The sequence below is a fragment of the Puma concolor genome, chromosome D2 (assembly GCF_028749965.1).
Source record: "Puma concolor isolate L17-30 chromosome D2, mPumCon1.1.hap2, whole genome shotgun sequence".
Lineage (NCBI taxonomy): Eukaryota > Metazoa > Chordata > Mammalia > Carnivora > Felidae > Puma > Puma concolor.
Window position 1 is genome coordinate 88,687,984 of NC_141677.1, and position 12,121 is coordinate 88,700,104.

At 56.8% G+C, this 12,121-nt stretch overlaps 1 protein-coding gene across 1 annotated transcript; it reads left to right on the forward strand.

Moving 5' to 3' along the window:
• Window positions 1-244: 244 nt before the first annotated feature.
• PAOX (polyamine oxidase) lies at window positions 245-10,175 on the forward strand. Its single transcript, XM_086681268.1, has 7 exons — window positions 245-502; window positions 1,098-1,584; window positions 2,788-3,005; window positions 4,918-5,170; window positions 6,652-6,764; window positions 7,398-7,555; window positions 9,760-10,175. The coding sequence occupies exons 1-7, from the start codon at window positions 319-321 to the stop codon at window positions 9,895-9,897; spliced, it is 1,551 nt and encodes a 516-aa protein (XP_086537394.1). The 5' UTR covers window positions 245-318; the 3' UTR covers window positions 9,898-10,175.
• The last annotated feature ends 1,946 nt before the right edge of the window (window positions 10,176-12,121 follow it).

A 12,121-nucleotide genomic window follows, 5' to 3' on the forward strand; every position in this document is an offset into this window, starting at 1 on the left:
CGCCTGAGCCTGGCCTCGCCCCGCGCCCCTGGCTCCTTGCTCCACCTCCGGGCCTACGCCTTCTGGCCTCGGGCCCACAGCCCTTCGCCCGCCGCACCCCCATCCACCTGCAGTCCCGCCCCGCGCCGCTCCGCGCCCACCGCGCCCACCGCGCCGCGCTTCCACCAGCCCCACCCCCGCCCCACTCCCACTCCAACTCCCATTACCTCCAGTTCCGCCCCGCCCCCTCGCCCCGCCCCTCGCCCCGCCTCCGGTCCTCTGGGTGCTCTCCGCACTTGAGAGCGGCGGAGACGCGCGGCGACTGCTCGGGACGGCGCGATGGAGTCGAGTGGCGGTCGCGCGGAGGCCCCGGGTCGCGGCCCGCGGGTGCTGGTGGTGGGCGGTGGCATCGCGGGGCTGGGGGCGGCGCAAAGGCTCTGCGGCCACCCGGCCTTCCGGCGGCTGCGGGTCCTGGAGGCCACTTCCCGCGCCGGCGGCCGCATCTGCTCAGAGCGCAGCTTCGGTAACGGCCTTTCTCGTAACCCCTTTCCGGACCCCCTTTCTGGAACCCAGCGGGTGTCGCCCGAGCTCTGCCGCTCCTGGTCCGGCCTGCGCCCAGGGTTAACAGACCCAGAAGCCTTACCTGGTCCCCTGAGTGAATCTCCGCCCCACCCCACTTAATCAGCCAAAGTTCAATGGTCCCCGAAACTCAGCTGCCTGGTTGGCAGGGCCTGCCCCTGCGGAGGAGGGTAACCCATGTCTCTGCAGTCGCCCCCGTTGTGTCCCACAAGTAGCACCGCCCCCCTCCTCTCCCCCCCCCCCCCCCGCCCCCCCAGCCTCGGGACCACTCCCAGGTGTCCCTTTTGCCCCCATGCCTGCTCTCCACGTGTCCTCCCAGGGCAGGTGCAGGCCAGCACCCCCTCCTCAAGTGTCCCCCTTAAACCAGGTCTGAGCAGGTGCTGCCATGAAGGACTGTAATCTTTCAGGGACTCTATGGCTCTGGGCTGGTTTTCAGAGCTTATTTGGGGAGGGCAGGGCTGCGTGTGGTCCAGGAGAAGGGCTCAGGGGTGGCCTTTGTGGAGAGAGAACCTCAAGGTGGCATCTCCTGCCCTTCCCAGGTGGCGTGGTAGAGCTAGGTGCTCACTGGATCCACGGGCCCTCCCAGGGCAACCCTGTCTTCCAGCTGGCGGCCAGGTACCAGCTGCTGGAGGAAAAGGACTTGTCAGAGGAGAACCAGCTGATTGAGACTGGGGGCCACGTGGGCTTGCCTTCCGTGTCCTACACTAGCTCTGGGGTAAGTGTGAGCCATGAGCTGGTGGCGGAGATGGCTGGTCTGTTCTATGGGCTCATCGACCAGACTCGGGAGTTCCTGCACCTGCCGGACGCCCCAGTGCCCAGTGTCGGGGAGTACCTGAAGAGGGAGATCAGTCAGCATGCAGCTGGCTGGACGGAGGACGAGGAGACCAGGAAGCTCAAGCTGGCCATCCTCAACAGCTTCTTCAACGTGGAGTGCTGTGTGAGCGGCACCCACAGCATGGACCTGGTGGCCCTCGCACCCTTCGGGGAATACACGGTGCTGCCGGGGCTGGATTGCACCTTTCCTAGGTATGTGCCTGCCCCACCCGCCCAGTCAGCCCTCTATCCCCCGGTCCCCCTCCATGTCCCCCCACCGTCCCTCCACCCACCCAGGCCCCCCATGTCCCTCCACCCATCCAGGTTCCCCCATGTCCCCCCACCATCCCTCCACCCACCCAGGCCCCCATGTCCCCCCACTGTCCCTCCACTCACCCAGGCCCCCATGTCCCCCCACTGTCCCTCCACCCACCCAGGCCCCCATGTCCCCTCACCATCCCTCCACCCACCCAGGCCCCCATGTCCCCCCATTGTCCCTCCACCCACCCAGGCCCCGCCATGTCCCCCCACAGTCTCTCCATCCACCCACCCCCCCATGTCCCCCCACTGTCCCTCCACCCACCCAGGCCCCCATGTCCCCCCACAGTCCCTCCACCCACCCAGGCCCCCCCCATGGCCCCCCACAGTCCCTCCACCCACCCAGGCCCCCATGTCCCCCCACTGTCCGTCCACCCACCCAGGCCCCCCCCATGGCCCCCCACAGTCCCTCCACCCATCCAAGCCCCCTCTGAAGTCTGGACCTCTCCACGCACCCAGGCCCACTCCATACACCCTGGGACTTCTTCCATTTACCTCAGGTTGAGCTGGGAAGCAGGGGAGGGTGACAGGGTCAGGGGGACATTAGTCTTCCCTGTTTTAGAGAGATCGCTTGTTTCTCTAGTTTTGCTCATTTAGGAAAATTAATTATTTTCAAGAAAAGGTGGTTAGAAGAAGGCAGTGCGTCTCACAGAGCTTTCTTCTGCCCGTGTTTACGAGGCCCCTTATGTGCTAAGTGCTGTGTGAAGGCTTCAGCTCCCGTGATGGACAGACAGCCCACCCCTGTGGTGGGTGGCTGTCCTGCCCTCCCCCCCCCCCCAGCATTCCAGAGACCCTCGCAGGCTTGTCCGTCTGGGCTCTGTCTGCCTGGGCTGTCCAGGCATTCACCCCAAGGTTCCTGGCAGAGGGGGGCATCTGTGATCAGAAGTAGGGGGCCAGGCCGGGCAGGGAGGAGGCCTTCTCCCACGATTGCCTCCATTTGCTCATGCTCGTGGACTCCTCCTGGTTGCCCCGACTGAGGTGGACTGGAAACCACCAGGGGCAGGGGTGGGGGGAACCCTTGCCCTCCTCCCTCCTTCCCTGCAGGGCACTTCCTCCAGCGGCTTCCTCTGAAGACACCAGCGCTTCTGTCTCTCCTAGGGGCTACCAGGGGCTCACAAACCGCATAATGGCCTCCTTGCCCGAGGACGTGGTAGTTTTTAACAAGCCTGTAAAGACCATTCACTGGAATGGGTCCTTCCGGGAAGCCTCTTCTCCTGGGGAGACGTGTCCGGTGTTGGTGGAGTGTGAGGTGTTGGTGGAGTGTGAGGACGGAGGCTGCTTCCCTGCACATCATGTCATTGTCACTGTGCCCTTAGGTAAAGCTGCTTTTCCCCACGGGTTTCCCTCCGGTCACCCATCCCAGGTGCCCTGGCCTCTGGCTCTCTCCCACCTCAGCTGGCTCTGTGGTGTTTGTTCGGCTGCTAATCTCGTATTTTCATTGTAGTCCTGGACAGGATTATTCTAATGTGTTTTGTAGCAACCGCATGCTTTGGAATTGAGTTTCACAGTAAGAGAAAGCCCACGTGTTGCTTCTTCAGAGGTCATTTATGGACAGGTTGGGACTGCCTCCAGGGGTTCCCCAAACCCTGCTTTCTTGGACATGGCAAAGGGTGTGACAGCCAGGTCTCAGGTTCAGTCCTTGTATGATTGAAAAAGGAGTCAAGTATAGGGTTCCGTTTAATTCTAGATCTGATGCCCTAGACAGAAGCCATTGGTGGGAGTTGGAAATTTGACAAAGGATGGGAGTGGCTGGGAGCCACGCCGTGTCTGTGCTATCTCACTTACTCCCCACACTTAGTTGTCCAAGTTCACCAGCCTAGCAAAGCCAGAGCTGCTGTAAGATGAAGAGTCCCCCCAGCCCGGTGGCTACAGCCTGCGCCCTGGGGTACCTTCAGGACGCAGCTTGCTGAACACCTAGTCCTTTCTCCCACATGTGGAATCGTACTGGACATATTAGCATAGTCTTCGGCTGCTCCTCTCTTGCCAACCCTGTCTTTTTGGTTGTACAACTTGTGTCAGTGTTTCCAACTCAGCACATATAGATCCGTGACATGGGTTTTTCCCCCCACCAATGTCTGTGTTCATTCACTGCTGTGGTGTGTGCTAATTGAGCCTCTGCTATAATCAGCAGGTGCATTACTGTGAATGTTGATATTGTTCACAAGGAGCCAGGACACCTGTCACGTAGCCACATAGTTATAGCCACATAGTTATTTCTTATTTGAAGATGTCATTACTCAATATTACTTAAAACCGGTGGAAGTTTAGGTTATTTTCACTTTTTCTGTTTTATGTAACATTTCCCACGTGCATTTAAAAACACTTGTGTGGGACACCTGGGTGGTTCAGTCAGTTGAGCATCCAACTCCTGATTTCAGCTCAGGTCATGATCCCAGGGTCGTAAGATGGACCCCTGTGTCGGGCTCTGTGCTGAGTGTGGAGGCTGCTTGAGTCTCTCTCTCTCTCTCTCTCTCTCTCTCTCTCTCCCCCTCCCCCTCTTTCTCTCCCTCTCCCTCCCTCCTCTCTCCATCCCTCCCTCTGTCCCACTCCCCTATGCACGCACACACACACTCCCTCTCTCTCAAATAAAATTCAAAACCCCCAAAACCAAAACAAACAAAACACATGTGTGAACGTATCTGTGGCATAGATTGCAGTAGAGGAACTGCTGGGCAGACGGGGACTGTGGCGGAGGGCACGTGACCCCCCTGTGGATCTGCTTCCTGTTGGGCTGTTTGTCCTTTACTCACTGCCTTTCAAGATATCTCTGTCTTAAGGAGATTGGCTTGTGCTGCAAACATCTCACCTCGTTGTTTGACTCTGGGCAAGATATAATTTTTTGTCATGCAGATACTCTTTCTGTAGCTTCTGGATAAAGCCTGTTTGTTGTCTCCTCCAAACCAATCCACATCAGCATGGACTGCAGACGTCGCGAGGTGGAAGGTTTAGAAGGGGAAACTGTCCTGAGAACAGTTTGGGGGTGTGCCAACGGCCCCTGCCTGACCAGCTGGCCACGGGGCCCTCTGTGTCCCTCCACGGTGGTGCTGCTCGCTGAGGCTGAGTCCAGAGATGGCCAGAGCCAGCCCAGCGTCTGGGAGCCCAGTTGAGCTGGGGCTGGTGTGGGTCCCTGGAGGCCTCTTCTCTGACTCCTCTGATGGGGGTCGGGGTGTGACTCTCGCCTCCAGGTTAAGAGATGTGGTGTAAGTTGGGTCCACTTATGAATTCCAGGTTTTCTTAAAGAACGTCTGGACACCTTCTTTGAGCCCCCGCTGCCCACCCAGAAGGCAGAAGCGATCAGGAAAATAGGCTTTGGGACCAACAATAAAATCTTCCTGGAGTTTGAGGAGCCCTTCTGGGAGCCAGACTGCCAGTTCATCCAGGTGGTGTGGGAAGACACGTCGCCCCTGCAGGACGGCGCCTCCGAGCTCCAGCACGTCTGGTTCAAGAAGCTTATTGGCTTTTTAGTCCTGCCTTCCTTCGAGTACGTATGCTTCTTGAGTTTCTCTGAGGAAGCTTCAGGTGTGAGCTCTGAAGGGGCTGGCTTGTTGGCCTTAGTTTGGTTGAGAATCAGCGGTGTGTTGGTTCACTGGGAGGTGTTTCTGGAGGATTTATGGGTGGGATCCCAAGGGCAGCCAGAGCCTGATGACAGACACCAGGGGGCTAACCCCTGCAGGGACAGACAGAAGCCTGCTGTGTGCAGCTTGTTGTATCTCCGGGCCTGGGGGCCTGGAATGTGCCGGTGGCCTGGCAGGAATGTTCAATCAGTAAGAAAGTATTTCCTGAAATCCCCAGGAAGCTGGGGCATGTAGGGTTCAGGAGGAATTTGAAACATGGATGTGTCTGTGGCTGGAAGACAGTATTTAAACCTGTTGCAGTAATTGAGCAAATACCCTTACAAGTCATGGAATCAAAGACCCATCAGTGGCTAAATTGTGTGGCCCAGCCATAAAACATAAATAATGTGGCAACTCTGGACTCGGTGTTTACTCAGAAATAAGACCATGAATAATTTGGGGGGGGGTGCTGATTTTTCCAGCAAGATCAAAAGACGTGGTTAGTATGTTGTGGTCCAGTTTCCACACAGAGACGGGGTGGGATCGGGGACCATGTTCTTGGCCTGGAGGACAAAACACAGGCATGCCTGCCGGCATAGAGCATCCCCAGTGGTCATGAGAGTAGGATGTACGGGCTCCTCCAGCCTACGAGGGACCCTGCATGTCTCCTTTGCACTGAGGATGAAGCTGACTCCAGGGCTCAGAAATGTGGCCGTGGTTGTGTGGATGGGTGGTGGAGCGGTGGCTTGGGGGGCCCGGCCAGCTTCCCTACGCCTGGCTCTCTGGCCTATGCTCTGTGCTCAGGACATTGGTGGGCATGACAGTCCTGGGGACACGTCGTGGCTCTCACACTTTGTGGTCTCAGGAACCCCTTTTATGCTCTTTAAAAGTATCGAGGATCCCAAAGAGCTTTTGTTTATGTGGTTGTATCTGTGCATTTACCACATTAGAGATTAAAACTGAGAAATTTAAAAATTGTTATTTTTAAATGGTAAGCCTATACCATGTTAACATAAATATCATTTTTAAATGAAAAGTAACTGTATTTCTTAAAAAATTTTTTTTAAACATTTTATTTATTTTTGAAAGACAGAAAGAGAGAGTGAGCCGGGGAGGGGGAGAGAGAGAGAGAAAGGGAGACACAGAATCTGAAGCAGGCTCTAGGCTCTGAGTTGTCAGCACAGAGCCCGGTGCAGGGCTTGAACCCACGAACTGTGAGATCATGACCCCAGGGAAAACAAGAGTCCATGCTTAACTGCCTGAGCCACCCAGGTGCCCTGTGAAATGAGCTCTGACCTCACAGAACCCTGGAGTTTGTGGCCCACACTTGCAGAACCGCCCGGCACAGGTGACTGTGGCCACAGCTGGCCGGGGGCCAGGCGTGTCAGGGGTGTGTCTCCCCGCGCAGGTCTGCCCACGTCCTTTGTGGGTTCATCGCTGGGCTGGAGTCCGAGTTCATGGAGACCCTGTCCGACGAGGAAGTGCTTCTGTCTCTGACCCAAGTGCTCCGCAGGGTGACAGGTACCGAGCACACATGCGGCCAGGGCACCACCTGGGCCCCTTGGTGAACTCTGTAGGGCAACCAGGGCACCAGCTGTGCAGAACTGAACTTGGAGCTGTGAGCCTCTAGGACAGTCCTCCCTTCTATTAGTGGGGCCACTTGAGTGTTCATCTCTGAGGAACTGAAATGGCTTTGCGAACACTTTCCACTTCTTTTTTCTGTTTCTGGGGGTTCTGAGTTAAGCAAAGCGGGTAAGACAGAGACAGCCCTCTGATGAATACATTCGTGGCTTGGGTTTCATTCCGGGTAGTTTCCTGACTTTCCAGCTGCGGGGTCTTTTTTTTTTTTTTTTTTTTTAATTTTTTTTAATGTTTATTTATTTTTGAGACAGAGAGAGACAGAGCATGAACGGGGGAGGGCCAGAGAGAGAGGGAGACACAGAATCCGAAGTAGGCTCCAGGCTCTGAGCTGTCGGCACAGAGCCCGACGCGGGGCTGGAACTCACAGACCATGAGATCATGACCTGAGCCGAAGTCGGGCGCGCAACCGACTGAGCCACCCAGGCGCCCCGTCCAGCTGCGGGGTCTTAAATGGAAGAGCGGCTGGGGCCAGGCGGCCCGCGGTGCAGGGGTAACGCGTGTCTCTGGGTTCAGGAAACGCCGAGCTCCCCGCGCCCAGGAGCGTGCTGCGCTCGCGCTGGCACAGCGCCCCGTACACCAGGGGCTCCTACAGCTACGTGGCGGTGGGCAGCTCCGGGGACGACGTGGACCTGCTGGCGCAGCCCCTGCCTGCGGACGGCGCGGAGGCGCAGGTGAGGCGGCGGGTGGGCGGAGTCCGTGGGCTTCTTGAAATTATGAACTGTTACGCATGTATTATTTTATCAGAATTCTACATGTGCATAGACTGAAGCATCAGAGAGTTCGGCAGTGCTGGCTAACAAAATAAAATAACACGAGATATAGCAGGCTGGCGGAGGGCCTGACACCCCCTTCCCAGACTATTCTGGCGGAGTCTCCTCTCCAGGTTTATCACATCTCCAAATAACGCGTCTACCTGCCCCAAAGCATGCAGTCGTGGAACACTTCGAATGTGTGCACAAGCAGGCGGAACCTTTGGGTCTCCATCTCCAACTTCCGAGCTGTCAGGTGGCGGCGGTCACTCACCTCCCCCAACCCCGTGATCATGAAGCGTGCCCCACAGGTGACATTATTTTCCTGCACATATTTCCGTGTGCGTCTCTAAAGGATGAGGGATGCCCTCTGAAGATGTGTCACTATAACATCGTTATCGCAGTTACGAATTTACACTAATTCCTCCATATTGTCCAACACTGTTCAGTTTTCCGTGTGCTTTATGATCTCTTTTTGGTTTGCTTGTTTGATAACGTTGCTCCTTGAATTTTCAGTTTTAAGCATCACTGAATTCTCACTATGGCCGATAAGGTGTTAGCTCTCTTCACTCCTGTGCCCCCTAGCTCCCCATGCGTGCAGCAGTACTTTGGGTGAGGCCCTGTCCACCCCTGGGTGCAAGGAAGCTGCGGCTCCTTTCCCTGCCTCTTTGTAGATGTGAGCGTGTTTCTCGGTGTGAGTGTGTGCAGCATGTATGTGAGTGTGGGAGAGAGTGTGCAGGCTCATTTTCTTTGCCTGGGTTCTGCTAACTGTTTACATTGTCTCCCGCTTCCTTCCCTCGGGCCAGAGTCAGCTCCAGCCCCTTCAGGCACAGCTGTGGCCTGACCCCACCCACGCCCCGTGCCCACACCCTGCCTGCCCCCAGCCCCACCCTTACTGTGTTGGAGCATTTATTCCAGTAGCTTCCTGAGGAGGGGGTGCATGGAGGTAAATGTTTAGGGAAAGTTTGCAGGTGTGGAAATGTCTTTTTTCTACCCTTATACTTAGGTGGTCCAGTCCTGTCACTACGGAACCAACCACCCTAAAACCCACTGGTACAAAACAGACACTTTATTATGATGACAGATCCTATAGGTGGGCACAAGGGACCGTGTGTTTCTGCCATTTGATGTCTGGGGTCTCAGCTGGGAAGACGACCTATGGGGATCACGCAGGGTTGGGGCGGGGGTCATCTGAGGCCTCTTCTCTTGCATAGCTGCCCTGGGCAGGGACCCTGACTGGAGTGCCTGCCCGTGGCCTGTGTGGCCCTGGCTTCCTCACAGCATGGCAGCCTCATGCGGCTGCCCACGTGGTGCCCACGACTCTTAGCACAGGTGTGCCCGGGAGCAGGACGCTGCTGGGTGCCAGACGGTGAGGCTGGGCCACACTCCACTGCCCAGCGCGGTCACACGCCTGCCCAGATTCCCGGGGCGGGACGCAGAGCCTACCTTTCAGTGGGAGGCATCTCCAAAAACTTGTAGCCGTGTAAGAGCCACACACTGGGTGTAGACCCTAGTTCGAGAGTCACTGCCCTCAGGTGTGGAAGACATTCTCCGGTGCTGCAGTGGGGAAGTCCGGGGACATTCACGTTCCTTTCTTTCCTACCTCCTAGGAAGCTTGGAAGAACATTAGGGCCCTGCTCTCACCAAGCACCTGTCCCACCCCCCCACACGCGGTCACTGACGCCACCCTGCACCTTGCCTCGCACCTCACGGAGCTTCCACCCTGCGCCTGCTGTCAGCTGGGAGAGTCTCTTGGATTTGCTTTCTTCTCTCTGTTCTTTTTTCTTCTCTTTTTCTTGCTGAGATTTCTGTTGTTTGGATGCTGGACTGGTCCCCAAATTTTCTTCTCTTTTTCCCTCCTAATTTCCATCTCTGTGGTTTGTCACTCTGCGTTTTGGGCGATGTTCTTAACATTGCATCCCAAATGGTCTGTTGAATTTTCCATTTTGCAGTAACATTTGGTTCCAGGCGTGCTTGCTCATGTTTCCGGATGTCTTGGGGCTCCGTGGGATTAGTGAAGAATACATACAGCCACGCCCTTGCCCCCAGCTCTGTGGCCACGGTGACAGTCGTGTGGCCACAGCCTGACTCCTGTGCCCCGTGCTAACCCCGGCTTCTCTTTCCAGGTCCTGTTTGCAGGGGAAGCCACACATCGGGCGTTTTACTCCACCACGCACGGGGCTCTGCTGTCTGGTTGGAGGGAGGCTGACCGGCTCATCGCTCTGTGGGACACCCAAGCGCAGCTGCCCGAGCCCCGGCTCTGAGCCCCGCTCCTTCCATTCCGAGCTGGGCTCTGCCCCTCCTGTGCCGGGGGAGGCTGCCACCATCCTTTCTCTGACAGCGTCTGGCCTGGCCAAGATTTGGGGATATTAATGACAGCCTTCCTTTTTTTGGCGACTGGGGACAGCTCTCATTTCTCACGTGTATCATGGAGTCTGGTCAGGGCCGAGCTTGAGCTGAGTGCGAGGTCTTCCTGGAGAAGTGTGACGCAAGGCGCCAGCACTGCTGCTGAGGGCGTGCACATAAAGTGTGTTAAAGCCTCTGTGTGTCCTCATCCTTCCACCTCAGGGCTGCAGCATCTGTCGCTTCTGTCTTCGCCTGGTCCCAGGCTGGGGTCCCCGCAGGGCCCGGTGCCCCCTCCCCTGAGTTCCCTGGACTTTGGGTGCTGTGGTCGCCCCTGGTCCCAGGCATCTCCTGGTGTCCCGAGCTCTCATTGCTGGTGCTCAGGACCGTGCTGACGAGATACCTTAGCAGACACCCATGGCGTGCTGGGCTGGGTGTCGGCCAGGTGGTGGGAGCCATGAGTGCATGGGGCACCCCATCCTGACTTGGGGCCAGAGGTTTTCTGGAGGAAGTGGATGAACAACAAGGCCTCACGAACGCAAAGGAGGGGGACAGCTGGTGTGTCAGGGTGAGTGGGGAGCATGCCAGTGCAGTGGGCAGTGTTGGGGTGAGAGTGTGGGGATGCCCTGGGTGTTCTGCTCAGCTGACCTCAGCTTCCCTTCCTCCAACTGTCCCAGCGAGGGGGTCGAAGTACCTCCATTTTCACAGCTGGGGAAAGCACAAAATACCTAGAGGTCAAGTTCAGTAATTGCCCAGTCTCACGACTGCCGGCGTAGAGCTTGGGCATCGTCCCAGGACAGGCCCTGAGGGGAGGCAGGTGTGGCTGGAGGGTGGCACTTTGGAGGAGGCACTTTGGCCACCCTCAGAGGGTGCCTGTGAGGCAGGAGCCTCAGAGGCCTGGACTCTATGCTGCAGGCGGTGGGGCTGCTGGCCCTGCACCCACTTTGAAGTCAGTGGCTTGTGCCTGTCCTCGTATCTCTGGCTGCAGTCTGTATCCTGCTCTGGGGTGGGGGCACCCTGGCTCCAGGGGTGAGTGTATGTGTGTTCGGAAGAAGGGCTTTGGGGCCAGGCCTGTCTGGGCTCTTCTCCAATCCCGAGTGGTGCCCAACATGCCCTCAGCCCCAGCACACTCTGCACAGGCCCTTCTCATACCTTCCCCTCCCAGATCAGGTCGCCCCTCCAAGGGGTCTTCCTTGCCTCCACCCTAGAGCTCTGTATGTGTGTCTACTGCTGTGTGTCACTGGAGTGATTTTGCACGGGACACCTACCAGTGAGCTTTGTTTTTTTTTTTTTAATGTTTATTTTTGAGAGAGAGATAACGAGTGCACAGGCAGGGGAGAGGCAGAGAGAGGCAGACACAGAGTCTGAGGCAGGCTCCAGGCTCTGAGCCATCAGCACAGAGCCTGACGCGGGGCTTGAACTCACGATCTGTGAGACCATGACCTGAGCCGAAGTTGGACGCTTAACCAGCTGAGCTGCCCAGGTGCCCCAACAGGGTTTTACTTTAGTTTTACAGTCCTAGGTCTATGAGAGATTGCAGCTTCCCTCAGGCGCAATGATCTGTATTGTTGACATCCATCCAAGAGTTCATTGAGCCACATGCTTTTGGGAGACATTTCTTGTATCCAGAGTGACAAAGGCCGTCCTCTTGGTGGGATGGCTGCTCTGTGATGGGGGGGCTGAGGGCTGGGTCCTCTTCTGGTGACTAACTCATCTGGAGGCCACCTGGGAAGGCTGGTGGATTTGTTTCTCCCATGGTGGATTTGTTTCTCAATCTCTGGAATGTTTAGTGCTGAGAATTAGGAGGTTTAAGACCATCACAGTAGTGACATTTTTGTGCGGAGAATCCAAGCATGTTTGCAATTTTAGGAACTTGTTTCAAAAATTACATTTAGAGTAATATTCTTGTACCCATTGTACGCTGAGTAGCTGGTTGGACTCAGAGTAAAGCTAAAACCTGGGGCGCCTGGGTGGCTCAGTTGGTTGGGCCTCTGACTTCGGCTTAGGGCACGATCTCGTCCACACGTGAGTTGGAGCCGCGTGTGGGACTCAGGGCTGACAGCCTGGAACCTGGAGCCTGCTTCGGATTCTGTGTCTCCCTCTCTGTCCCTCTCCTGCTTGCAGTCTGTGTCTCTCTCGCAAGAA

Coding starts and splice junctions, on each gene's coding strand:
- PAOX (XM_086681268.1), top strand. CDS start 319: ATGGAGTCGAGTGGCGGTCGCGCGGAGGCCCCGGGTCGCGGCCCGCGG. Junction 5,171..6,651: donor TTAGTCCTGCCTTCCTTCGA/GTACGTATGCTT, acceptor CTCCCCGCGCAG/GTCTGCCCACGTCCTTTGTG. Junction 7,556..9,759: donor CGGACGGCGCGGAGGCGCAG/GTGAGGCGGCGG, acceptor TTCTCTTTCCAG/GTCCTGTTTGCAGGGGAAGC.